At 38.3% G+C, this 26,846-nt stretch overlaps 1 protein-coding gene across 19 annotated transcripts in view; it reads left to right on the top strand.

Annotated features, from left to right (window-relative positions):
* The window catches only part of LOC139752858 (actin-binding LIM protein 3-like), an 837,860-nt gene extending 811,590 nt beyond the window's left edge, over positions 1 to 26,270 (top strand). For 16 of the 19 annotated variants that reach the window (XM_071668853.1, XM_071668857.1, XM_071668856.1 and 13 more), the window contains 2 exons: positions 11,373 to 11,564; positions 20,764 to 26,270. In XM_071668853.1, the coding sequence (XP_071524954.1) occupies positions 11,373 to 11,564; positions 20,764 to 20,877 (306 nt within the window). In that variant the 3' untranslated portion in view covers positions 20,878 to 26,270. Of the gene's footprint in view, positions 1 to 11,372; positions 11,565 to 20,763 lie in introns of those variants that run through there. The other 3 variants (XM_071668849.1, XM_071668850.1, XM_071668848.1) reach the window with 1 other exon arrangement.
* The last annotated feature ends 576 nt before the right edge of the window (positions 26,271 to 26,846 follow it).

Here is a 26,846-nt window from a genome sequence, read left to right as displayed (position 1 = left end):
AAATAATATATCCCTGGGGATAGGGGAGAAAGAATATTTCCCATGAATTCTCTGCAAGTCATAGAAGGCGGTAGGGGGAGATCTTCCCTTCCAGTTTTACTTCTCCAAAAGAAGGAACAGAGAAGCGAGCCAAGCAAGGTTTTTACCCTTTAAGGCTCAGTCACTTGTTTTGGATGCCATCTTGCTGACATGGGAAGTTGCAAATGTGTATGAAACAGTGTTACTATTATTATTATTATTATTATCATTATTATTATTATTTTTTTTTTTTTTTTTTTTTTTTCCGCTGTCTCCCGCGTTTGCGAGGTAGCGCAAGGAAACAGACGAAAGAAATGGCCCAACCCACCCCCATACACATGTATATACATACGTCCACACACGCAAATATACATACCTACACAGCTTTCCATGGTTTACCCCAGACGCTTCACATGCCTTGATTCAATCCACTGACAGCACGTCAACCCCAGTATACCACATCGCTCCAATTCACTCTATTCCTTGCCCTCCTTTCACCCTCCTGCATGTTCAGGCCCCGATCACACAAAATCTTTTTCACTCCATCTTTCCACCTCCAATTTGGTCTCCCTCTTCTCCTCGTTCCCTCCACCTCCGACACATATATTCTCTTGGTCAATCTTTCCTCACTCATTCTCTCCATGTGCCCGAACCATTTCAAAACACCCTCTTCTGCTCTCTCAACCACGCTCTTTTTATTTCCACACATCTCTCTTACCCTTACGTTACTTACTCGATCAAACCACCTCACACCACACATTGTCCTCAAACATCTCATTTCCAGCACATCCATCCTCCTGCACACAACTCTATCCATAGCCCACGCCTCGCAACCATACAACATTGTTGGAACCACTATTCCTTCAAACATACCCATTTTTGCTTTCCGAGATAATGTTCTCGACTTCCACACATTCTTCAAGGCTCCCAGAATTTTCGCCCCCTCCCCCACCCTATGATCCACTTCCGCTTCCATGGTTCCATCCGCTGCCAGATCCACTCCCAGATATCTAAAACACTTCACTTCCTCCAGTTTTTCTCCATTCAAACTCACCTCCCAATTGACTTGACCCTCAACCCTACTGTACCTAATAACCTTGCTCTTATTCACATTTACTCTTAACTTTCTTCTTTCACACACTTTACCAAACTCAGTCACCAGCTTCTGCAGTTTCTCACATGAATCAGCCACCAGCGCTGTATCATCAGCGAACAACAACTGACGTGTACGTGTAGGAAGAGAGGAAAGTGATTGGTTCTCAGTGAATGTAGGTTTGCGGCAGGGGTGTGTGATGTCCCCATGGTTGTTTAATTTGTTTATGGATGGGGTTGTTAGGGAGGTGAATGCAAGAGTTTTGGAAAGAGGGGCAAGTATGAAGTCTGTTGGGGATGAGAGAGCTTGGGAAGTGAGTCAGTTGTTGTTCGCTGATGATACAGCGCTGGTGGCTGATTATTATTATTATTGTTATTATTATTGTTATCATCATTATTATTATTATTATTATTATCATTATTATTATTACTATTATTATTGTTACTATAGTTGATCACCATTTCCTGCATCAGTGAGGCAGTGCCTGGAAACAGACAAAGAAAGACCCATCCACACATATACACACGCACATACATGGACATATACATATGTACACATGTACATATTCATGCTTACCTTCATCCATTCCCGGCACCACCCTGCCCCACAGGAAACAGCGTTGCTACCTCCTGCGTCAGCATGGTAGTGCCAGGAGAACAGAAAAAAAAAAGGCCTCATTCGCTCTCATGGAGTCCCTAGCTGTCATGTGTAATGCACCAAAACCAGGGCATGTATATATATTTTTTATTTATTTATTATACTTTGTCGCTGTCTCCCATGTTAGCGAGGTAGCGCAAGGACACAGACGAAAGAATGGCCCAACCCACCCACATACACATGTTTATACATACACGTCCACACACGCACATATACATACCTATACATCTCAACGTATACATATATATACACACACAGACATATACATATATACACATGTATATAATTCATACTGTCTGCCCTTATTCATTCCCATCGCCACCCTACCACACATGAAATAACAACCCCCTCCCCCCGCATGGGCGTGAGGTAGCGCCAGGAAAAGACAACAAAGGCCACATTCGTTCACACTCAGTCTCTAGCTGTCATGTATAACGCACCGAAACCACAGCTCCCTTTCCACATCCAGGCCCCACAGAACTTTCCATGGCATGGTTTACCCCAGACACTTCACATACCCTGGTTCAATCCATTGACAGCATGTCGACCCCGGTATACCACATTGTTCCAATTCACTCTATTCCTTGCACGCCTTTCACCCTCCTGCATGTCCAGGCCCCGATCACTCAAATTTTTTTTTCACTCCATCTTTCCATCTCCAATTTGGTCTCCCACTTCTCCTCACTCCTTCCACCTCTGACACATATATCCTCTTTGTCAATGTTTCCTCACTCATTCTCTCCATGTGACCAAACCACTTCAAAACACCCTTTTCTGCTCTCTCAACCACACTCTTTTTCTTACCACACATCTCTCTTACCCTTTCATTACTTAATCGATCAAACCACCTCACACCACATATTATCCTCAAACATCTCATTTCCAGCACATCCACCCTCCTCTGCACAACTCTATCTACGTATAGCCCATGCCTCGCAACCATGTATCATTGTTGGAACCATCAAACATACCTATTTTTGCTTTCCAAGATAATGTTCTCGACTTCCATACATTTTTCAACACGCCCAGAACTTTCGCCCCCTCCCCCACCCTATGATTCACTTCCGCTTCCATGGTTCCATCTGCTGCCAAATCCACTCCCAGATATCTAAAACACTTCACTTCCTCCAGTTTTTCTTGTCCCTCAACCCTACTGAACCTAATAACCTTGCTCTTATTCACATTTACTCTCAGCTTTCTTCTTTCACTCACTTTACCAAACTCAGTCACCAGCTTCTGCACTTTCTCACTGAATCAGCCACCAGCACTTTATCATCAGCGAACAACAACTGACTCACTTCCCAAGCTCTCTCATCCACAGCAGACTGCATATTTGCCCCTCTTTCCAAAACTCTTGTATTCACCTCCCTAACAATCCCATCCATAAACAAATTAAACAACCATGGAGACATATATTCCTATGAGTCCACAGGGAAAATGAAACATGATAAGTTTCCAGGTGCACTTTCATGTAATAATCACATCATCAGGAGAGACACGAGAGAAATATAACAGTTAGTTGATATACAACAAAGAGACGTAGCTAGGACACCATTTGGTAAACGTGATTGTCCAAGACAGACAACAAGCGTATCAAACGTATGTGTTTACAAATTTTATCAACAATAAAGTTATCCAATTTGTATAGATCATCACTAATGTTAAGATTATAATTCTTTTTGTATAAGATAATAGAAGTTTGAGTGATATTTCTTGTGGTAATAGAGTTAGAGTTAATAACAGAGATGGCATTACTCCAGTCAATACAATGATCATATTTTTTAACGTGATTAAACAAGGCATTTGATTCTTTTCCCATTCTTATACTATATTCATGTTGCTTAAGTCTAACAGAAAGATCCTTACCACTCTGCCCAACATAAAACTTATCACAATTTCTACATGGCACTTTATAGATGCACCCAGGAGAATTTTCTGGTGAATTCCTGATTAAGATATTCTTTATAGTATTATCGTTGCTGAAGGCAACGTATACGATGAAGGATTTAAGCAACCTGGAAAGTAAAGTAAAATTATTATTAAAAGGGAGAACTAAAAGATTCTTGGTGTTAATGGGAGGTTTGGGCTCAACTCTATAAAATGGTTTCTTTGCTATCTATGGTACTTTAACTTAGATCCAATAGAATATATCTTCTCAAACTCATCATCAATATACTCTGGACTGCAAATACATAATGCTCTAAGGAACATAGTTTGAAATGATGATAATTTAACTCTCATGTTGAGATAAGTAATAATGGATGTATGACCATACATTGGCATATACAGAAAACCTATACAGAAAACTCACCAGAAAATTCTCTTGGATGCATCTATAAAGTGCCATGTAGAAATGGTGATAAGTTTTATGTTGGGCAAACTGGTAAAGATCTTTCCATTAGACTTAAGCAACATAAATATAGTATAAGAACATGACAAGAATCAAAAAAACCTTGTTTAATCACATTAAAAACTATGATCATTGTATTGACTGGAGTAATGCCATCTCTGTTATTAACTCCAACTCCAGTACCACAAGAGATATCATTGAATCTTCTATCATTAAATACACAAAGAATTATAACCTTAATATTAGTGAAGGTCTATATATATTGGATAGCTTTATTGTTGATAAAATTTATAAACAATTCCCCTTCTTGTCCACATAATAAGTTTATGATACATTCTTTGTCTGTCTTGGACAATCACTTGTTTACCAAATGGCGTCCTAGCTACATCTCTTCGTTGTATAACAACTGACTTATATTTCTTTCTTGTATCTTCCTCTGATGATGTGATTATTACATGAAAGTGCACATGGAAACTTATTGTGTTTCATTTTCCCCGTGGACTCACAGGAATATATATATCTTTTTTTTATTTATTATTATACTTTGTCGTTGTCTCCTGCATTAGCAAGGTTGTGCAAGGAAATAGACAAAAGATTGGACCAATATATATATATATATATATATATATATATATATATATATTATTTTTATTTATTTATTTTGGTTTGTCGCTGTCTCCCACGTTTGCGAGGTAGCGCAAGGAAACAGACGAAAGAAATGGCCCAACCCACCCCCATACACAATGTATATACACACACGTCCACGCACGCAAATATACATACCTATACATCTCAATGTACACATATATATACATACACAGACACATACATATATACCCATGCACACAATTCACACTGTCTGCCCCCATTCACTCCCATCGCCACCTCGCCACACATGGAATACCTTCCCCCTCCCCCCTCATGTGTGCGAGGTAGCACTAGGAAAAGACAACAAAGGCCCCATTCGTTCACACTCAGTCTCTAGCTGCCACACAATAATGCCCGAAACCACAGCTCCCTTTCCACATCCAGGCCCCACACAACTTTCCATGGTTTACCCCAGACGCTTCACATGCCCTGATTCAATCCACTGACAGCACGTCAACCCCGGTATACCACATCGATCCAATTCACTCTATTCCTTGCCCTCCTTTCACCCTCCTGCATGTTCAGGCCCCGATCACACAAAATCTTTTTCACCCCATCTTTCCACCTCCAATTTGGTCTCCCACTTCTCCTCGTTCCCTCCACCTCCGACACATATATCCTCTTGGTCAATCTTTCCTCACTCATTCTCTCCATGTGCCCAAACCATTTCAAAACGCCCTCTTCTGCTCTCTCAACCACATTCTTTTTATTTCCACACATTTCTCTTACCCTTACATTACTTACTCGATCAAACCACCTCACACCACACATTGTCCTCAAACATCTCATTTCCAGCACATCCACCCTCCTGCGCACCACTCTATCCATAGCCCATGCCTCGCAACCATACAACATTGTTGGAACCACTATACCTTCAAACATACCCATATATATATATACGTTTGTGTGTGTGTGTGTTACTGATTTTCACTTGCATGAGGTTGCATAGCAAGTGAAAAGTCACTTTAGTTAGGATATATCGTTGGGAGTAGAGTCGTGTTACTGGACTTTGCCTGCATGATATTGCACTGTGAGTGAAAAGTCATCTTAAGGGAGGATATATTATTGGAAGTACAGTCTCGTCAGAAAATTTTCACTCCAAGGAGTCTGTATTTACTTTCTAATGTGTGTCTGGCCATTACAGCTCATGCACATATATTTCTTTATAGGATTCTTTGATTGATAAATCTTTTTGGAGCAAGAATATTTAATTCCTTTCATAGGGATAGATTTGGATATTTCAGTGTAAACACATTCCAATTTGCAGTCTGTTAGGTGATTGTCTTTGTTTAGCAAAGTTCAAATGTGCTGTTTTTGCACATATAGACTTGTCTGTAAATTTGGACCAACCTTTGGCAATGCACAGTCTTCATTCTCTTACTGATTACACTGTTTTGTTTACTTTGCACAGAACAGCTGGCACAGCTGTTCAACTTGATTTCAAGTACTTAGTGAACAACAGGACAACAGATGGTTTGCACCAACCATGAAGTTGTTTGGACAAGTAAGCTCTCTTTACAGTATTCTAGGTCGAGATCCCATTCTTTTACACCTTCACAATTTAATCATGACATGAGTTCTGCATGAAAGAGAGAGAAGTAGTTGAACTTTTAGGATTTGTTTGGTTTTGGTATTTCACAAGTACTTAAAGGGAGAGCATATAATTTCAGATCACCTACGCAGGATTAAGGAAAATTTGCTCTTGGTCAAATATATGATAGTAGCAGGAGGATTCATGATCAGAGTTACAGTTGTTCAGAAAAATGTCATACAAGTTTAGTTTTATAGCCATATTTTTGGCAGGGATTCCATGGTTTTTGTACTTAGCTCTGCATATTTTTATTATAGGGATCAGTTCTCATATGTGGTTTTGATTCAGGTAATCCAAGATTTGTTTACTAATATATTTATAGCTTAACAGTGACAAATTCATTTTCTTAGTGTAACTTTTTGCATTTGGGTTCTGGGATCTTTCTTTAGTTTTTGGTCATATTAAATGAAGAACTGGAAACATTTTGGTGCTGTGGATGTCTATTCAGTATTGCATAGCAGGTTGCTGTGAACCTCAGTCAACAAACTTAAAATACTGCAACAAGTTGAATTCCTTATGCATTTTAGGCTTTGTTGGCTAACCATAGATGGCAGCCCAAAAAAAGGCCTCAGTAATCTGTTAGTGACCACATGCTTTCTCTAGGGACACATTATGTCTGTAGCACCTACCACCATGACTAGACAATGCATTCCTATAGTGTTCCCCTCAAGAAAGATCTCTTTAACTATCTTCTTACCTCTTAAGAAAGATCCCTTTGACTTTCTCCTTATCTCTCAAGAAAGATCCCTGTAACTTTCTCCCTACCTCTCAAGAAAGATCCCTTTAACTTTCTCCCTACCATTTGGTAGTCATAGATTAGTCTTTTCTTTATACCATGTTTGCCTCCCTTTGCAGTTGGTTGAATTTCATCGTCAAAGTTGAAGACAGACTGAATTTCTTTGTAGGATTTCATAATTGTAAGAACTTATTTCCCCAAGAACTTTAGTGTAAACTTTATCATATGCAAGCATGTTGAGGTACATTTCCGTATGGCATATCATTTATATTGGTCAGAAATAGAAGCAGCACCATCCATGTGGAACACCAGTGGCTACTTTTACCCTTTTGGAAAAGGTACACCAACTTGTGTCGTGTACTTTCTTCTTTTAATTCAAGTAATTCTCATTTATCCCCTTTTTTTCGGACCTTCTGTGGAGGAGCATCCAGTGGGTTTTGTGTAATCCCAGTCCAACCATCCACCTCTTTTGTCTAGGCTGCTGTTCACTCTGTCATAAAGTTCCAGAAGATTCATTAATTATGCACACTTTCCTATGGATCTATGCTGCTTTTTGCTTTGGTAAGTTTTCCTTAGCATGCACTCGTGCACTTTTTTCTAGATTATCTTTTCCAGAACTTATACATTGGGCGTGTCAGTTATAATGGTTAGTAAGTTAGTGTGTATTTTAAAGTGTGTCTACTCTGTCAAGAGTAGATGGTTGCTAGATTGCATCCAGCCTGAGATTTGCTTTCCTTGTTGTATAGTTCAGTACTTATGGGTCATTTAGTGGTTATGTAGATGTCTCCCAATGTAAAGTTAGAGATAAATCTTCAGTCCTGTTATTAATGTCTATGATATGTATGAGAAGGAAATTGTAATAATTGTAGCATTCATGACTCATGTCGAATGTTATTTAGTTACAGTGAAATAATTTTCTGTTGAGACAATCATCATGGTATAATTTTCAACCTAATCTGCTTTCCTTAAAATTTGACTTCAGTTATCAAAGCTTATTTATGTTCTATGGCCAGGAAAATTATTTGGGGTGATCATCATCTAGGCTGTAGGAGCATCTCCAATTGCATACAATTAGATTGCAAAAAATATGTTTTTGAGAGAGCATTCCATCTTAAATAGGGATAAAATTCTCAACATTTGGGATATTTTCTGTATCTTATATTCCTTTTAGATAGTTTAAAGGGTGGCGATGCTGTTTCCTGTGGGGCATGGTGGCACCAGGAATGGATGAAGGCAAGCAAGTATGAATATGTACATGTATATATGTAAATGGCTGAGTATTTATATGTTTATGTTATGTATATGTACATGTGTGGGCATGTATGTATATATATATATATATATATCTATATATGAGTAGTTGGGTCTTCGTCTGTTTCTTGGCATTTTGTTTGATTGTACACTTAGCATAGGCCCTTAAGCTACATTTTAGAAACCAGAATATCACAATTTATTGCTACATCACTTACCAGCTTGACCCGAGTTTTGAATTATTTCTAATTTTGAGGAGGCCATCATTTTTGGATGTTTCATACAAGGTGTTTTTAAAGCCTATTACTTAGGGAGGAGTTTGAATTTTAAGCTTTAGAATTTAGAATATTCCTTTTATGTGGATATCACTTTTGCCTGTCCATGTAATTATGGGCTTTTCAAATGTACCCATTGCCAAGACAGATTTTTGAAATTGGCACTTTGATGGATATGGACTTGCATAACCACTTCTGTTCATCACATTAAATTTTCTTTCCTTTATTCTACATCTTTATGTTCGGAATGTTTTCTTCTGTAAACTGGTCACAGAACCCAGTTCAGTTTTATTACAGTATGTTTGAAAAAGTTGGATTTTGCACTTTTGACTTCATAAAACTCTTATGGAGGGACACATGATAAATGGATTTGAAGGTTTTGAAGAATTAAAGAAAAAATTATTGCAGGATTGTTTTCTCAGCCAAATTATTTTCACAGCAAAAAGATTTATTTGCTTTTTTTTCAAAATTGGTTGGTAAGTAATATTACAGGAGGGGAGGATTTCTAGCACCACTCCTGCCCTTCTCAGTTGCCTTCTTTAACATTTAGGAGATGTATAGGTAGTAACCTTTCTCTCCAGTCCCAAGGGACAAGTAACTACTAATTAGCCACATGTGTAACACCCCATATCCTTCATCATGAGAAATATCATGAGTGCTAGAGTCTTAAAATGAAAATATTCAAAATTGGTCAGAAAAATCAGGAAAGAATTCTTCTGCTTAACCGCAATTGGAGGTGGGGGATATGGGATGTTCTCTTGTAAAAGGCTGTGGGTAAAGAGTACATCCTTCTTCATTATTACAAAGATGACTTCTTGGGCCCTCTCAGGAGCTGAATATAGTCAAGATTTGCCTCCTCAGAAGTGATTTTGCTCTGGAAGACTACTTACATTTTGCAATTAATTTTCTTATTTCCTTAATAACAGTCTGCTAAAATGAAATGAGTGGTACTGTGCCATGCCTTTTTTTACAAAAAAGATTGGGTTTTCACTCTTGTGCCTTATCTTTTTATGACATTTGTATTCTGAATAGTCATCATGTTAGTCATGCTAACAAGAAAAGTTGGAAGGAAATTTCCATCAAGGAATAGAATATTTTTTATTTTCTTGCCTTCTTTTTAGTTTAATTGGGTTGTCTTTCCTTTTCCTCTTCTGAAAGTCATAAGGTGTCAGAGCACAATACTTAATTGTCTTTCTCTCAGTCCTTGATCATTCCAGCCACAGTGTAACAGGCACTGGTTTGTTAATAGGAAATTATGGAATTTCAGTTATCATCATGCATCTCTGATGTCAACAGTGAAGGCAGTCAGCCATGGTAACATTGTCTCTGTTGAAAAAAATATGCTCTTGTTGATTTCTATTAATAGTAATGATAATCATAATGATAATGATGATAATAATGATAAAAATAAAAAGGAGAAAAAATGCAGACTAGATCTGATCAGGGGCACTTAAGTCCTTACTCCTTTTCAAATTATAATCATGTGCCCCATTTCCTGCTTTCACAACAGGGTTACATTTGCAGAATTGTCACCAAACATTAAAATATCTAACCAGCTCCACACCATGTCAAACATAACAGCAAGATTCAGAATGATTAGCAACGAATTCTTCACAGTGAACTGGATGTCCCAATAATGAAGTAGGCAACATTTGATTGCGGTAAAAGAAAGTAAGATGGAAGTATGGGTTGCTGCCACAAGTGTACAGATAGGAGAATGTGTTATGAGCCTAGAAACATGGAAATTGTGAGAAATAGGCAAGAAGGAAACAAAGAAAAATAATCAGAAAATGGGGATGCCTGAAAATATGGAGAATGATAATATGTTGTAGATTACCAAGTAGGGGGGCCATACTATGCATGTGATCAAAGAAATTGGTCATTAGTAAAATAAATATCAATCTTTCATCTTCATTTTGCAACCAATACCACTTTTGTAACCAAAGCCAAGAAGTTTGTCAGTCAAACCTCACTATAAGTTTAGATTTTAATTCTAGAAGTTAATCTCAGTGCAAGTTCACAAATCACTCAAAAATATATTAACATTAATATCTGTTGGTATTCTAAATCTTAATCTGTAATGCAAAATAAGTACATTCAAACTTTACATTATCAGTGAAACCAAATTAATTTTCATTTGAATAATGCAAAGTTTATTATATAATGAAGCAACAAAGGGTTTCAGCGTCATATAGTGCATATAAAATTCATGTAATAAATATGTAATATACAATACATATTTAATTATTATCAGTTACATACTTGCATGGAATGATAACTAAATATTCTAAAGAAAGTCTTGCTTAGAAAATGAAAGACCATCCTCCCAACACAAATATTTCTAGGAAATGTACAAGTGGCTATAACAAGACATAACCAGGTTTATGATTAAGCTTCTGTAAAAGGCAAATCAAGACTATTGATCCTGTCATTTTTGATAAAGATAATTTCTGTATTTCAGGACATACACAAAATTTGATTGTTATAATTATGATCATACCACTAAAGGCTTACTGTTTCATAAATGGAAACATCATTAATTTTGGTTTGTGCCACTCATGGAACTTCCTGGAAATATGTATTCTAGTAATCTTCCCTGCAGTGTCCAGTGAGGCAGTTGTGATCAGCAACACGTGTAGTATTTCATTTACAGCTGTGGACAAAAGTCACTGTAGACACTATAGCAAGTGAAGAATTAGAAATACATTACTTGGCCACTTTTAAGAACAATACTTCATGCAAGTTTTCCACAGAACGCCGAACTGTGTGCATCAGCAACATACAGTAGTGGCCTTCGCGGCTACTCTTCCTACTCTCCCCACCTCCGTCGCTCACTGCCCAACATGCACCACATGTCCTCTGAACCCCCCAAGATATACCCTGCACATCTTTTACTTGTAACCAACTACCGTCTGCCTAATGATGTCGACCGTTGTCATTTGGAGGTGAGTATTGTTATGCAAAATATATAAAATTATGAATTGTTGCTTTATATTTAAGAAAATATTTTAGTGTGTACATTCTGGACCATCAAGGCAGTACACAGACTTATAAAATAAAAAGTGGATACAATCATGGTAAGTTGTTAGAAGCAGTGAAAAGTTTTAATCAAGGATGTAAGGCATGTGTACGTGTAGGAAGAGAGGAAAGTGATTGGTTCTCAGTGAATGTTGGGTGTGTGATTTCTCCATGGTTGTTCAATTTGTTTATGGATGGGGTTGTTAGGGAGGTGAACACAAAAGTTTTGGAAAGAGGGGCAAGTATGCAGTCTGTTGTGGATGAGAGAGCTTGGGAAGTGAGTCAATTGTTGTTCGCTGATGATACAGCGCTGATGGCTGATTCGTGTGAGAAACTACAGAAGCTGGTGACTGAGTTTCGTAAAGTGTGTGAAGCGTCTGGGGTAAACCATGGAAAATTCTGTGGGGCCTGGATGTGTATATCTGTATATGACTGTGTATGTATATATATACGTTGAGATGTATAGATATGTATATTTGCGTGTATGGTCATGTATGTATATACATGTGTATGTGGGTGGGTTGGGCCATTCTTTCGTCTGTTTCCTTGCACTACCTCGCTAATGCAGGAGACAGTGACAAGCAAAATAAATAGAATATAAATATACATATATATATATATTGGGAGCTGAGTTTGAGTGGAGAAAGACTGGAGGAAGTGAAGTGTTTTATATATCTGGAAGTGGATTTGGCGGCGGATGGAACCACGGAAGCGGAAGTGAATCATAGGGTGGGGGAGGGGGCGAAAGTTCTGGGAGCCATGAAGAATGTGTGGAAGTCGAGAACTTTATCTCGAAGGGCAAAAGTGGGTATGTTTGAAGGAATAGTGGTTCCAACAATGTTGTATGGTTGCGAGGCGTGGGCTATGGATGGGGTTGTGCACAGAAGGGTGGATGTGCTGGAAGTGAGATGTTTGAGGACAATGTGTGGTGTGGGTGGTTTGATCGAGTAAGTAATGTAAGGGTAGGAGAGATGTGTGGTAGTGGGGAGAGTGTGGTTGAGAGAGCAGAGGAGGGTGTTTTGAAGTGGTTTGGTCACATGGAGAGAATGAGTGAGGAAAGATTAACCAGGAGGATGTATGTGTCATAGGTGGAGGGAACGAGGAGAAGTGGGAGACCAAATTGGAGGTGGAAAGATGGAGTGAAGGAGATTTTGAGTAATCGGGGCCTGAACATGCAGGAGGGTGGGGGGCATGCAGGGAATAGAGTGAATTGGAACGATGTCACATACTAGGGTCGACGTGCTGTCAATGGATTGAACCAGGGCATGTGAAGCGTCTGGGGTAAATCATGGAAAGTTCTGTGGGGCCTGGATGTGGAAAGGGAGCTGTGGTTTCGGTGCATTATTACATGACAGCTAGAGACTGAGTGTGAACGAATGGGGCCTTTGTTGTCTTTTCCTAGCGCTACCTCGCACACATGAGGGGGGAGGGGGTTGTTATTCCATGTGTGGCAAGGTGGCGATGGGAATGAATAAAGTCAGACAGTATGAATTATGTACACGTGTATATATGTATATGTCTCTGTGTGTGTATATACATGTATACATTCAGATGTATAGGTATGTATATGTGCTTTGTGTGGACATGTATATATATACATGTGTATGTGGGTGGGTTGGGTCATTCTTTCGTCTGTTTCCTTGCGCTACCTCACAAACGCGGGAGACAGCGGTAAAGCAAAATAAATAAATAATTTTTTTTTTTTTTTTTTTCGCTGTCTCCCGCGTTTGCGAGGTAGTGCAAGGAAACAGACGAAAGAAATGGCCCAACCCACCCCCATACACATGTATATACATATGTCCACACACGCAAAATATACATACCTACACAGCTTTCCATGGTTTACCCCAGACGCTTCACATGCCCCGATTTAATCCACTGACAGCACGTCAACCCCGGTATACCACATCGCTCCAATTCACTCTATTCCTTGCCCTCCTTTCACCCTCCTGCATGTTCAGGCCCCGATCACACAAAATCTTTTTCACTCCATCTTTCCACCTCCAATTTGGTCTCCCTCTTTGGATTTGTATGTAGCATTTATGGATCTGGAGAAGGCATATGATAGACTTAGTTGATAGAGATGCTCTGTGGAAGGTATTAAGAATATATGGTGTGGGAGGCAAGTTGTTAGAAGCAGTGAAAAGATTTTATCAAGGATGTAAGGCATGTGTACGTGTAGGAAGAGAGGAAAGTGATTGGTTCTCAGTGAATGTAGGTTTGCGGCAGGGGTGTGTGATTTCTCCGTGCTGGTTTAATTTGTTTATGAACGGGATTGTTAGGGAGGTGAATGCAAGAGTTTTGGAAAGAGGGGCAAGTATGCAGGCTGTTGTGGATGAGAGAGCTTGGGAAGTGAGTCAGTTGTTGTTCACTGATGATACAGCGCTGGTGGCTGATTCGTGTGAGAAACTGCAGAAGCTGGTGACTGAGTTTGGTAAAGTGTATGAAAGAAGAAAGCTGAGAGTAAATGTGAATAAGAGCAAGGTTATTAGGTACAGTAGGGTTGAGGGACAAGTCAATTGGGAGGTAAGTTTGAACGGAGAAAAACTGGAGGAAGTGAAGTGTTTTAGATATGTGGGAGTGGATTTGGCAGCAGATGGAACCATGGAAGCAGGAGTGAATCTTAGGGTGGGGGAGGGGGCGAAAGTTCTGGGAGCATTGAAGAATGTGTGGAAGTCGAGAACATTATCTCGGAAAGCAAAAATGGGTATGTTTGAAGGAAGGGTGGTTCCAACAATGTTATACGGTTGCGAGGTGTGGGCTATAGATAGAGTTGTGTGGAGGAGGGTGGATGCGCTGGAAAGGAGATGTTTAAGGACAATATGTGGTGTGAGGTGGTTTGATCGAGTAAGTAATGAAAGGGTAAGAGAGATGTGTGGTAATAAAAAGAGTGTGGTTGAGAGAGCAGAAGAGAGTGTTTTGAAATGGTTTGGTCACATGGAGAGAATGAGTGAGGAAAGATTGACAAACAGGATATATGTGTCGGAGGTGGAAGGAACGAGAAGTGGGAGACCAAACTGGAGGTGGAAAGATGGAGTGAAAAGGATTTTGAGTGATCGGGGCCTGAACATGCAGGAGGGTGAAAGGCATGCAAGGAATAGAGTGAATTGGAACGATGTCACATACTAGGGTCGACGTGCTGTCAATGGATTGAACCAGGGCATGTGAAGCGTCTGAGGTAAACCATGGAAAGTTCTGTGGGGCCTGGATGTGGAAAGGGAGCTGTAGTTTCGGTGCATTATTACACAACAGCTAGAGACTGAGTGTGAATGAATGTGGCCTTTGTTGTCTTTTCCTAGCACTACCTCGCGCACTTGAGGGGGGAGGGGGTTGTTATTTCATGTGTGGCGGGGTGGCGATGGGAATTAATAAAGGCAGACAGTATGAATTACGTACATGTGTATATATGTATATGTCTGTGTATATGTCTGCCCTTATTCATTCCCGTTGCCACCCCACCACACATGAAATGAAAACCCCCTCCCTCCACACATGCGAGAGATAGCGCAAGGAAAAGACAAAAAAGGTCACATTCGTTCACACTCATCTCTAGCTGCTATGTGTAATGCATTGAAACCACAGCTCCCTTTCCCCATCTAGGCCCCACAAAACTTTCCAGACATTTCACATTCCCTGGTTCAATCCATTGACATCACGTCAACCCCGGTATACCACATTGTTCCAATTCACTCTATTCCTTGCACGCCTTTCACCCTCCAGCATGTTCAGGCCCCGATCACTCAAAATCTTTTTCACTCCATCCTTCCGCCTCCAATTTGGACCCCCACTTCGCCTCGTTCCCTCCATCTCTGAAACATATATCCTCTTGGTCAATCTTTCCTCCTTCATTCTCTCCATGTGACCAAACCATTTAATACACCCTCTTCTGCTCTCTCAAACCACACTCTTTTTAATACCTCACTTCTCTCTTACCCTTTCATTACTTACTTGATCAAACCACCTCACACCACATATTGTCCTCAAACTTATTTCCAACACATCCACCCTCCTCCATACATCCCTATCTATAGCCCATGCCTCGCAACCATATATTATTGTTGGAACCACTGTTCTTTCAACCACCCATTTTTGCTTTCCCAGATAAAGTTCTTGCCTTCCACATATTTTTCAACGCTCCCAGAACCTTCGCCCCCTCCCCCACCCTGTGACTCACTTCCGCTTCCATGGTTCCATCCGCTGCTAAATCCACTCCCAGATATCTATAGCACTTCATTTCCTCCAGTTTTTCTCCATTCAAACTTACCTCCCAATTCACTTGTCCCTCAACCCTACTGAGCCTTGCTCTTATTCACATTTACTCTCAGCTTTCTTCTTTCACACACTTTACCAAACTCAGTCACCAACTTCTGCAGTTTCTCACCCGAATCAGCCATCAATCTTTCTCTCGATATGTCCAAACGTTTTCAACACACCCTCTTCTCTCTCCACCACACTCTTTTCATCATCACACATCTTTTACACTTTCATTACTTTCCATGGTTCCATTTGCTACTAAGCCCACTCCCAGATACCTAAAACACTTCACATCCTCTAATTTTTCTCCATTCAAATTTACATCCCAATTAACTTGCCTTTCAATCCTGCTGAATCTAATAACCTTGCTCTTATTCACATTTGCTCTCAACTTTTTCCTTCCACACACTTTTCCAAATTCAGTCACCAACTTTTGCAGTTTCTCACTCAAATCATCCACTAGTGCTGTATCATCGGCAAACAACAACTGATGCTTTCTAGGCCTTCTCATCCCCAACAGACTGCATATTTGCACCTCTCTCCAAAGCTCTTGCATTTACCTCCCTAACCAGCCCTTCCATAAACAAACCACCATGGGGACATCACACACCCCTGCTGCAGACCATCCTTCACTGGGAACTAGTCACTCTCCTCTCTACCTACTCGTACACATGCCTTACATCCTTGGTAAAAACTTTTCACTGCTTCTAGCAGCTTACCTCCCACACCGTATTCTCCTAAGACTTTCCACAAAGCATCTCTATCAACCCTCTCATTTACCTTCTCCAGATCCATAAATGCCACATACAAATGCATCTGTTTTTCTAAGCCTTTCTCACACACATTCTTCAAAGCAAACACCTGAGTCACACATATTCTTCCACTTATGAAACCACACTGCTTCTCCCCAATCTGATGCTTTGTACATACCTTCACCCTCTCAGTCAATACCCTCCCATACAAGTTTCCAGTAATACTCAACAAACTTATGCCTCTGTAGTAACTAACTCATCTTTATCCCCTTTGCCTTTGTACAGTGGCATTGTACATTCATTCTGCCAATCCTTAGGCACTTCACTATGATCCATACATACAATGAATATTCTTACCAACCAGTCAATAACACAGTCACCTCCTTTCTTGATAAATTCCACTGTAGCACCATCCAAACCCACCACCTTGCTGGATTCAACAAACCCTCAAAATACTAACTCCATCTCCTCTACCTGTTATCACTTTCCCCCTTCACCAATGTTCCATTTGTTTTCTTGTCTTCCACACATTATTTACCTCCTTCCAAAACAATCTTTATATTCTCCCTAAAGTTCAGTGACACTCTTTCACCCCAACTTTTTTTTTTTTCAACCCCTGCACCTTCCTCTTGACCTCCTGCTGCTTTCTTTTATACATCTCCCAGTCACCTGCACTCCTTCCTAGTAAGTATTGTCCAAACGCCTCTCTTTTCTCTTTTATTACCAACTACATTTCTTCATCCTACGACTTGCCACCCTTTCTAAACTGCCCATCTACCACCTTTCTCATGCAACATGCATCTTTTGCACATGCTATCACTGCTTCTCTAAACACATCCCATTCCTCATCCACTCCCCTCACATCATTTGCTCTCACCTTTTGCCATTCTGCGCTCAGTCTCTCCTTGTACTTCCTCATACAAGTCTCCTTTCCACGCTCACTTACCCTCACCAGTCTCTTCTCCCCAACATTTTCTCTTCTCTTTTGAAAACCTCTGCACATCTTCAAAGCATAGTACTGTTTAACTTAATATTATTTTAATTCATTATACTTAATCTCTGTTTCTCACATCAGCAAGGTAGTGCCTGAAAACAGACGAAGAATAGCCCATCCATTCATATACACAAGGTTATTAGGTACAGTAGGGTTGAGGGTCAAGTCAGTTGGGAGGTAAGTTTGAATGGAGAAAAACTGGAGGAAGTAAAGTATTTTAGATATCTGGGAGTGGATCTGGCAGCGGATGGAACCATGGAAGCGGAAGTGAATCATAGGGTGGGGGAGGGGGCGAATATCCTGGGAGCCTTGAAGAATGTTTGGAAGTCGAGAACTTTATCTTGGAAAAGCAAAAATGGGTATGTTTGAAGGAATAGTGGTTCCAACAATGTTGTATGGTTGCGAGGCATGGGCTATGGATAGAGTTGTGCTGGAAATGATATGTTTGAGGACAATATGTGGTGTGAGGTGGTTTGATTGAGTAAGTAATGTAAGGGTAAGAGAGATGTGTGGAAATAAAAAGAGCGTTGTTGAGAGAGCAGAAGAGGGTGTTTTGAAATGGTTTGGGCACATGGAGAGAATGAGTGAGGAAAGATTGACCAAGAGGATATATGTGTCAGAGGTGGAGGGAACAAGGAGAAGTGGGAGACCAAATTGGAGGTGGAAAGATGGAGTGAAAAAGATTTTGAGTGATCGGGGCCTGAACATGCAGGAGGGTGAAAGGCGGGCAAGGAATAGAGTAAATTGGACCGATGTGGTATACTGGGGTCGACGTGCTGTCAGTGGATTGAATCAGGGCATGTGAAGAGTCTGGGGTAAACCATGGAAAGTTGTGTGGGGCCTGGATGTGGAAAGGGAGCTGTGGTTTCAGGCATTATTACATGACAGCTAGAGACTGAGTGTGAATGAATGGGGCCTTTGTTGTCTTTTCCTAGCGCTACCTAGCACACATGAGGGGGGAGGGGGATGTTATTCCATGTGTGGCAAGGTGGCGATGGGAATAAATAAAGGCAGACAGTATGAATTATGTACATGTGTATATATGTATATGTCTGTGTGTGTATATATATGTGTACATTGAGATGTATAATACGGTATGTATATTTGCGTGTGGACGTGTATGTATATACGTGTGTATGGGGGTGCGTTGGGCCATTTCTTTTGTCTGTTTTGTTGTGCTACCTCGCAAATGCGGGAGACAGCGACAAAGCAAAATATATATATATCTCATACTATTCGCCATTTCCCGCATTAGTGAGGTAGCGTTAAGAACAGAGGACTGAGCCTTTGAGGGAATATCCTCACTTGGCCCCCTTCTCTGTTCCTTATTTTGGAAAATTAAAAACAAGAGGGGAGGATTTCCAGCCCCCGCTCCCTCCCCATTTAGTCGCCTTTACGACACGCAGGGAATACATGGGAAGTATTCTTTCTCCCCTATTCCCAGGGTGAAAGAGGTGAAAAAGAGGGCAAATGAGAGTTGGGGTGAGAGAGTATCATTAAATTTTAGGGAGAATAAAAAGATGTTTTGGAAGGAGGTGAATAAAGTGCATAAGACAAGGGAACAAATGGGAACTTCAGTGAAGGGGGCTAATGGGGAGGTGATAACAAGTAGTGGTGATGTGAGAAGGAGATGGAATGAGTATTTTGAGGGTTTGTTGAATGTGTTTGATGATAGAGTAGCAGATATAGGATGTTTTGGTCAAGGTGGTGTGCAAAGTGAGAGGGTGAGGGAGAACGATTTGGTAAACAGAGAAGAGGTAGTAAAAGTAACATAGTCCCTAATTTTAATTCTATGAATGTGCAGTAAAACTAGATTATCTGCCGAGTACCTGAGTCTTATAATAATTCATTCTTGACTTGTATACAGCAGAATGAGAAAAATATGAATAACAAGCAACAGTGAAAATTAATTGAGCAGAGATTAGTTTAATTGTTAGTTATTGTTGAGAAAATAATGGTTATATAAGAAAATAAGGCTCAGTATTTGGTGAGCTGCAGTTCTAGAATGAATTATAGAATGACCACTTAGTCAAGTAGGACATATTTGGAACAGAGTTGAAAATGAATATTAATTCATATCCTTGAAGTGATTAGGTAGAATGTTCCAAAGCACTAAGTGCCAAGGTAGAATGTTTCATTGTAGGGTGCCTTGTGTCTTAAAGTACCTGACTTTGGTGGGCTTATTAAGTTTGTCAGTGAGATTTCTGTGTCAGAATAGATACCCCTTACAGAAACCTCGTCCATTAATCAAATGCCTGTCCCTTATTTCTATCCAATTGTCATAACTTTTGTCTCACACCTTGCACTGAGCTGAACCTCAGTCTCAACCTAAAGCTGTCTAGGCCTATCAAGGATGTGGGGCCTATCACGGATGTAGTGTCTTACTCCAATGAAATTTGGTACTCATATATCTTGCCAATAAAAGGAAAGATAACCAGTTAGGAGGGCTGCCCATGCCAGGGGTCAAATTCAGGCCTGTGGATTGGTCAGCATCATGAACCAGCACACAGCTTAGGTGCTGTAATGGGACATCTGGAAGTACTTTAATTTCATGCTAGCTGGCAGGAACATCATGGTAATATTTTAGGATTGATACCCATGAAAATAAAGGAATCATTTTATTTATTTATTTATTACACACATAAATGCCTTTCCCTCCTTGATGGGATAACATGAGGAATAGAAAAACAGCATCCTTACTTGCACACATCCATATCTTGAAATCACATATTGTATAAGAGTAACTTGCTTGAACTGCTAGCAATTTAAGACTGGAAGACATTATCCCATATGATATTTTTCTGATTTCTCTGGGACAGTCAGTAATCGTAATTTCAGTTTAGTGATATAGTGGTGTGTAAGCTTAGGAAGTTGGTGTTAGTAAGCTTGGTCTAGTCTGTGCCCAGCAAAGGTAATCTATGTCAACAAACAGCCTCAGAAAAATTCCGTGAAACTGGACATAAGACATCTGGAAAGTTTGAAGACAACTTGTTTGTGACAAATCAACACATGAAGTATATATTAACTGTAAAGAGTTATTCTTATGAAGAGGTCATATTTTCTAAAATTATGTTCATTACTAAATTTACTTACTATAGGCATTAATGACTTTCTTATTTCTTTCAGCGTCACCTATCTGACACTGATTTTGAAATGGTGTTCCACATGACACGAATGGACTTTTATCGCCTCCCAGAATGGAGGAGAAATGACTTAAAAAGGCGAGCAAAACTTTTTTAAAAGAAAAACACGTTTACCTATTTTTTCATTTACCTAGGAGAAATTCGGCAACCCACTTAGACTATCAGCTAATTAATATATGTATTTTCAAAGTTCATAATATTGGTCCTGTTAACACTGAATTATTAATTGGAATTAGACTATCAGCTAATTAATATATGTATTTTCAAAGTTCATAATATTGGTCCTGTTAACACTGAATTATTAATTGGAATTGAAGGGAAAATTGTTTCATACAGTTGCATGATTGAAATATCAAAAATAAGCAGTTATAGAATCCAGCAGTTAAATGTTCATGCAAAGAGCCACTCAATTCCATCCTTATTATCAGTTTTGAAAAGTGTAGCATGTAGTCACAGTCGTTAAATATGAAATTCTCCAGATCAAAGTTGAGAATTACCTGAAGGTGCTTTGATCAATTCCATATGACATATATTTGTAGATGTATGTGTAGTGTTTTATATCACTAGAGTCTTCAGTTAGATTGAAATTAATAGTAATTTTTGTACATCACTTGATCGAAATTTTGTCCAGGTAGGTTCATAAACTATTATAGATATCAGGATATTTTGTAAATTATATTTTAAATGTTGATAGCCTTTGTTAGGTCAAAAGCTGATACTGACTGGGTGGGTTTTGGTTAAGAATGAACTGATACGTGGTTAATATTTAACCCACACTCGTCATGCTTGTTAATTCTCCCAGTTTCACAACTTCTAGTCTCTTTTATTCCAGTCGATACAGTCCAGAACATACGTAGACCCTTCCTTATGATTAGTTATTATATGTTATCTCCCTTTTGCTTTCAGTTTTTGGTGCTTATGTTGGGCAGTGATCTTTCATATGTGACATCAATCATGGAATTTCAGCTTTTAGAAATATTACTGTCTTATACTCTGTTATTATGTAAATATAAAGAGAAACTTGTGAAAGTTTCTCACACTTAACATGCCTGATTTTGTCACATCTGTGTACATCTTAGAATTTTTAAAGATCTGCAAAATATACCAAGAATGGGACATGTGCTTAAGTTTCAGTCTCAGTTGTAAATTACAAGTTGTAACCAGTTTGTAAATAGTGCCTCCTAGAGCTTCACATGTGGTGCGATCAGTGGTTGTGATCCTTAACTGGGATTCTTGAAGTCCTATTTAAGGTTATGTTTGGAAGGCTTTGCTAGCTTGTAATACAGAAGGGATTTTTACTGTGCATTATTCTGAGGGTAAAGTCCCCCTTTATGATGATCTGTTAGGGAACTCTTCAAGCTTTCAGGGTGTTCCATCATGCCTGTTGTTATGTTAGCAAAGCTCCTCCTACTTTTGGTAACAATACAGAACTTTATTTTGAGCTCCAACATAATAAAGAAAATGATAAGGTATTAGTATCTAAGCATTATTATTGCTGATCACATCATTTCAGTCTGTGGTGTTTAAGCCATGCACTGAACTATTATGCCTAAGGTGAGGGATCATGTGGTTGTCTGTTATTACAACTCCATGTTACTACAGCAGCTAAATCTGTGGTTGTCTCAACTGCCATGCTCTTTTTGAATGACAGATTTTATATTTTAGCTTTTTTATCAAAGTTAGTATCCTATTAGTAGTGTCAAGAGAGAATGAGTTCTGAGGTTGTAAAGATGTACCAGCCAGTGAGTGTTGTGTGATCATTTTATGCACCTGTGGTAATACTTACCTTCATTATCCTGTTGCTGATGATAGGAAGAACTAGGATAAATAAGGTTAGTATATCATAGATGAGCATAATTCATAAATATTTTGCATAGAAACTTGAGATATATAAGGTACTGGGCCTAGTTTCCCAATTCTATGTGAAAATTACTTTTAATGGTGCTGTGTTCCTTTGTCATTGAGTTCCCTTCCGTTATTGATTTATTATCTTGTGACTTTCTGTGCTTTTATTGTTTCATTGCATATCAAATTTTCTAATCAAAAGAACCAGTATCCCCATTTTTGGTTCTTTGGTACAATAACTTCAATTATATTCATGGACATATGTTTACAGGTCATCAAGGGAAATCTTGCATCCTGTATAATATAGTCATAAAGCTATCAATCAGTTTTCCAATATTTGCATCTGTCTGTATTTACAGATTCTGCATTCTCCTTCCTTTATTTGCCTAATCTGATGTTTTTTGCCCTATCAAGCAGGTCTTCATGAAATATAGTCATCTGTGTATAGTGTGTATACACATTTACTATTTATCTCTAGCTCTTATTTTCTGTAGCTTGTTTGATCAGTATTGCTCATCTTCAAGATTTAATCATGATAAATAGGTGCTACAGGTAGAATGGCTTGAACACATCTTTAAAATACATAAATCTTCAAAGTTCATGATCTTGTGTATTCAGGATTTCTGCCAAACTTGGATCATGAGTTTCTAGTACATTGCTTCTGTAAATGTTTTATCATACATTTCAAACAAATGACAATTAAACTGCATCAAGTATGTGAAAACACCGTTGAGGTTACGGTGTGTTAGCATCGATAAAAAAATCCCTAAATCTAAACATTGCTGATCACAAGGATTGCAAATTTTTGACATTCTACCTGTATTCTTTCTTCAAGGTTAAAGCAAAATTTATCTGCACTTTCAGCTGTAGTATAGTTAATTTCCCCTTCACTTTTTTTTCTGGTTTTGTGCTCTATGGTTTAATACTAATTTTCCATATTATGTTCTGCATGCATTATTTTTTCATTTGGTTTTAAATTTGTTTTCTGGAAGATCCAAGGAATTACCTGCTGTCTTGAAACTTAGTTCATGAAACTTTCACAATAACTGCACACACACACACCCTCATTACCATGAGACACATTTCTTATTTATTTTTTCAGTCTATTTACTAGCATTCATTATGCAGTTTAATGTAGTTGTATTGCTTCCATTTGTTTAAATTAACTACCATCATTTGCTTTTACCATTGCTTTTAAGGAATGCTGGATATCTGGCTTTAATCGTTTGTCTGACAAGGCTTTACAGAAGGTGGGTATTTGTTGCATTCAGACATTTGTTTAATGTATGCATGGGGATTAAAAGAGATAAAGTTTACAAGAAACTGATTTTAGTAAAATTTTTAACTTCAGAAATGAAAAGTTTATACTTTGGAAAAAGCAAGGGTAGAAGAGAGGAGATGCCTTACGTACTAACATTTGTAACATGCTATTATTGAAACATATGCCTAAGTTTCCCATAATACAGCTCATTTTTCATAATCAGGAAAAATTACTATTATCAGTATCATCAATATATGATGAAAAAATCAGTACTTAAAATAAAAACTTTTAAGTTTCAAGACCTGATGGTAGAGACATGTTCTGAATTAGTCCTTGACATAACAAGTATGATTTTATATACATTTTGTAAGCAAAACTGCTTGTTTTACATTGACTTGAAATATCAAGGCATGTTAGTCCTTCCAGCTTTAAGAATGATGAATAAGTACCCTGACGTGTATTATAACTTCCTGCCAACCTCCACATAATGCATTTAGACAATGCCTAATGGAAAAGCAAATTATATGAGCACATTGCTAATGCAGTTGGATGGAATCTGTTCAGCTGGAGGTCATTCCCGGTGTAAAAAATAATGCCAAAAGTGATGGTATTTACAATAACACAGACGTTGCACATTTTTTCCTTCTTGGGGCAGGTATTCGTATGTCATGTATAGTTATGTTTTTCATACGTTAATTCTTAGTGCCAAAAATGTGAAATCCTCAGCTATGGACAAAATCCATATCAAAATTTGCATGTTTGTAGCTTGCTTTCCCTCCTTTAATGTGTGAATTAACCTAAGGACCACTGTTAATAGTAATCCATTATTAACATGGGCAAAGCAAGGGGTGGTGATAGTGTGGCATTGTCCTGTATTATTTTAAGTTCATGTGACAAAATTATAATTTCATCAGAAAGTAACTGTATATTGAGTTCAGTCTTCAATGCATATTTACAGTAATAATGTTTGTACTTAGAAGCATCAAGATTTTCATAAGGTAAAGGAAAAAGAATTCAACTGCCAACCTTATACCACACTCTTGGTTCCCAGCTACATTAACTTTTCTTGTGATTTTTTTTTCTTTTATGAGTGAAAAAGTTCATGAAGACCTACTTGACTAGTTAAACATGCGTAGTTTTAAGATATTATTCCAAGAAGAAAATAATCCACATAATGTAAACAAACAGATATCAAAAGCCTGTGTTCTTAGCTAAGTAATCTATATTATTTTCTACTTTCAAATAGCCATACCATGTGGCTGTATTTTTGCCACTATCTCCAGTGTCTCATATTTTTGTCAGTGTCATGTAATATTTCTCTACATTACTGTCATGTTACCTATCCATAATTCAGTCTGGCTGTTATGTCATTTACCTCTTCCTGGTGAAGCAAAACTAAAGCTAGGAAGCAAAACATTGGATAACAACTTAAGGCATTATTTACATACTCCATCATGAATATACTTTATGGCAAAAATAAAGAAAAAGTTGGATTCCCATACCCACACCAGTCAAACTTGTAAATCCTAATAAGAAAATATTTTCATTTTAACAATCCAAACAATTTATTGTTATTTACTGTAATCTGCTACCCAAAAGCTTGTAATGTAAATTCCTTATTTGAATAATATTGTAGTGCTGCGAGAAATATAACCCCTCTTTAGTAATATATTTTCAAGGATGTATATTGAAAATACATTGTCCTGTATATTTTTGCTTATTAGTGGAAGCCAACTTTTTTCAGTGATAATTTGGAGTACCGAAATCATAATCAGAGTAAGAACTCATGACTCACATGGTCAGGATTTTTATTGTCTGTTTCATTTTCCATTATTCAGGGACATGCTTCATGCTTAATTTACCTGTCAAGTACATACAAATCAACAACAGCTGTTGCTTCTGGCATATTACAGGGGTGCAAATTCTCATTTATTCATCAAATATTTCACATGTAAGACAACTTGCTTGTATTACTACAATTATTGTCATTATTATTATTATTATTATTATTATTATTATTATTATTATTATACACATTTTGTGCTGTGCTTGTTTTGGGAAATTCTGAGTGGTAAGGGTTTGGACCAATTAATATTTGTTATTCCACTAAACACAGCCTACCCCATAACCCTTACAGACCTTAATCAAACATCTTTCAGCCAACAGTAATATATATATATTCCCATGTATGAAAATATGTTATCACCATTGGCCCAGATGCTTCCCACCACAAATGAAGGACCATATGTTTAAGCAGGGGTACAAACCAATCCCATTTTGTACTTCTACTTGTGAGACATGCATCTTCATATGCTTTCAGTAACTGCTTGGGTTGCTATAGTCTGTAGGAACATATGGATAACCAATAATTGACTTTGCTTGAAGCGGTGTTTTATTTTCCCTTTGTGTTTACAGTGACGAAATACATGAACTATGACTTTTTAAGAAAAGAAGGCCCATTTATATACAGTGAGTGTGTATGTTTGTAGAATTATCTTGAATACCTAAGGAAGGTTTTCAAGTTTGTGACTTATTGGTTATACACTGAAATTAATGGACTTAATGACCCTGGCAGCAGTAGACTACATATGAGACAGAAAACCAACAAAAGAGGTCTTCTTGTATAATTGCAGGGTGCTCCATGTAGAAAATATTGTGATCACTTCTTATGGAAAAGAAGACAAAGTGAATAAACACAACAATGTCATGTTTTCAAAAAATGATGAAGAAATGCCATTAAGAATTTGAATATCAAAATGAGAGGTAGGTATCTTTAATCAAAAGGGTACAGATAGAAGAAACTGTCTGAATGAGAATTTAAACGAGATCATTTACCTCATTTACACCATATATGGTGTGCTTTTTCCTGAATAAAGGTAAAATTATGTATGAACTTGCAATATATTTTTCCATTATACCCTCTATCTGCAAGAATGAGGTAAATGATCTCTTGTTCAAAT

Source organism: Panulirus ornatus, chromosome 13 (assembly GCF_036320965.1).
Source record: "Panulirus ornatus isolate Po-2019 chromosome 13, ASM3632096v1, whole genome shotgun sequence".
Lineage (NCBI taxonomy): Eukaryota > Metazoa > Arthropoda > Malacostraca > Decapoda > Palinuridae > Panulirus > Panulirus ornatus.
Note: the sequence above shows the minus strand (reverse complement) of the source record. Positions and strands in the feature narration are given on the sequence as shown.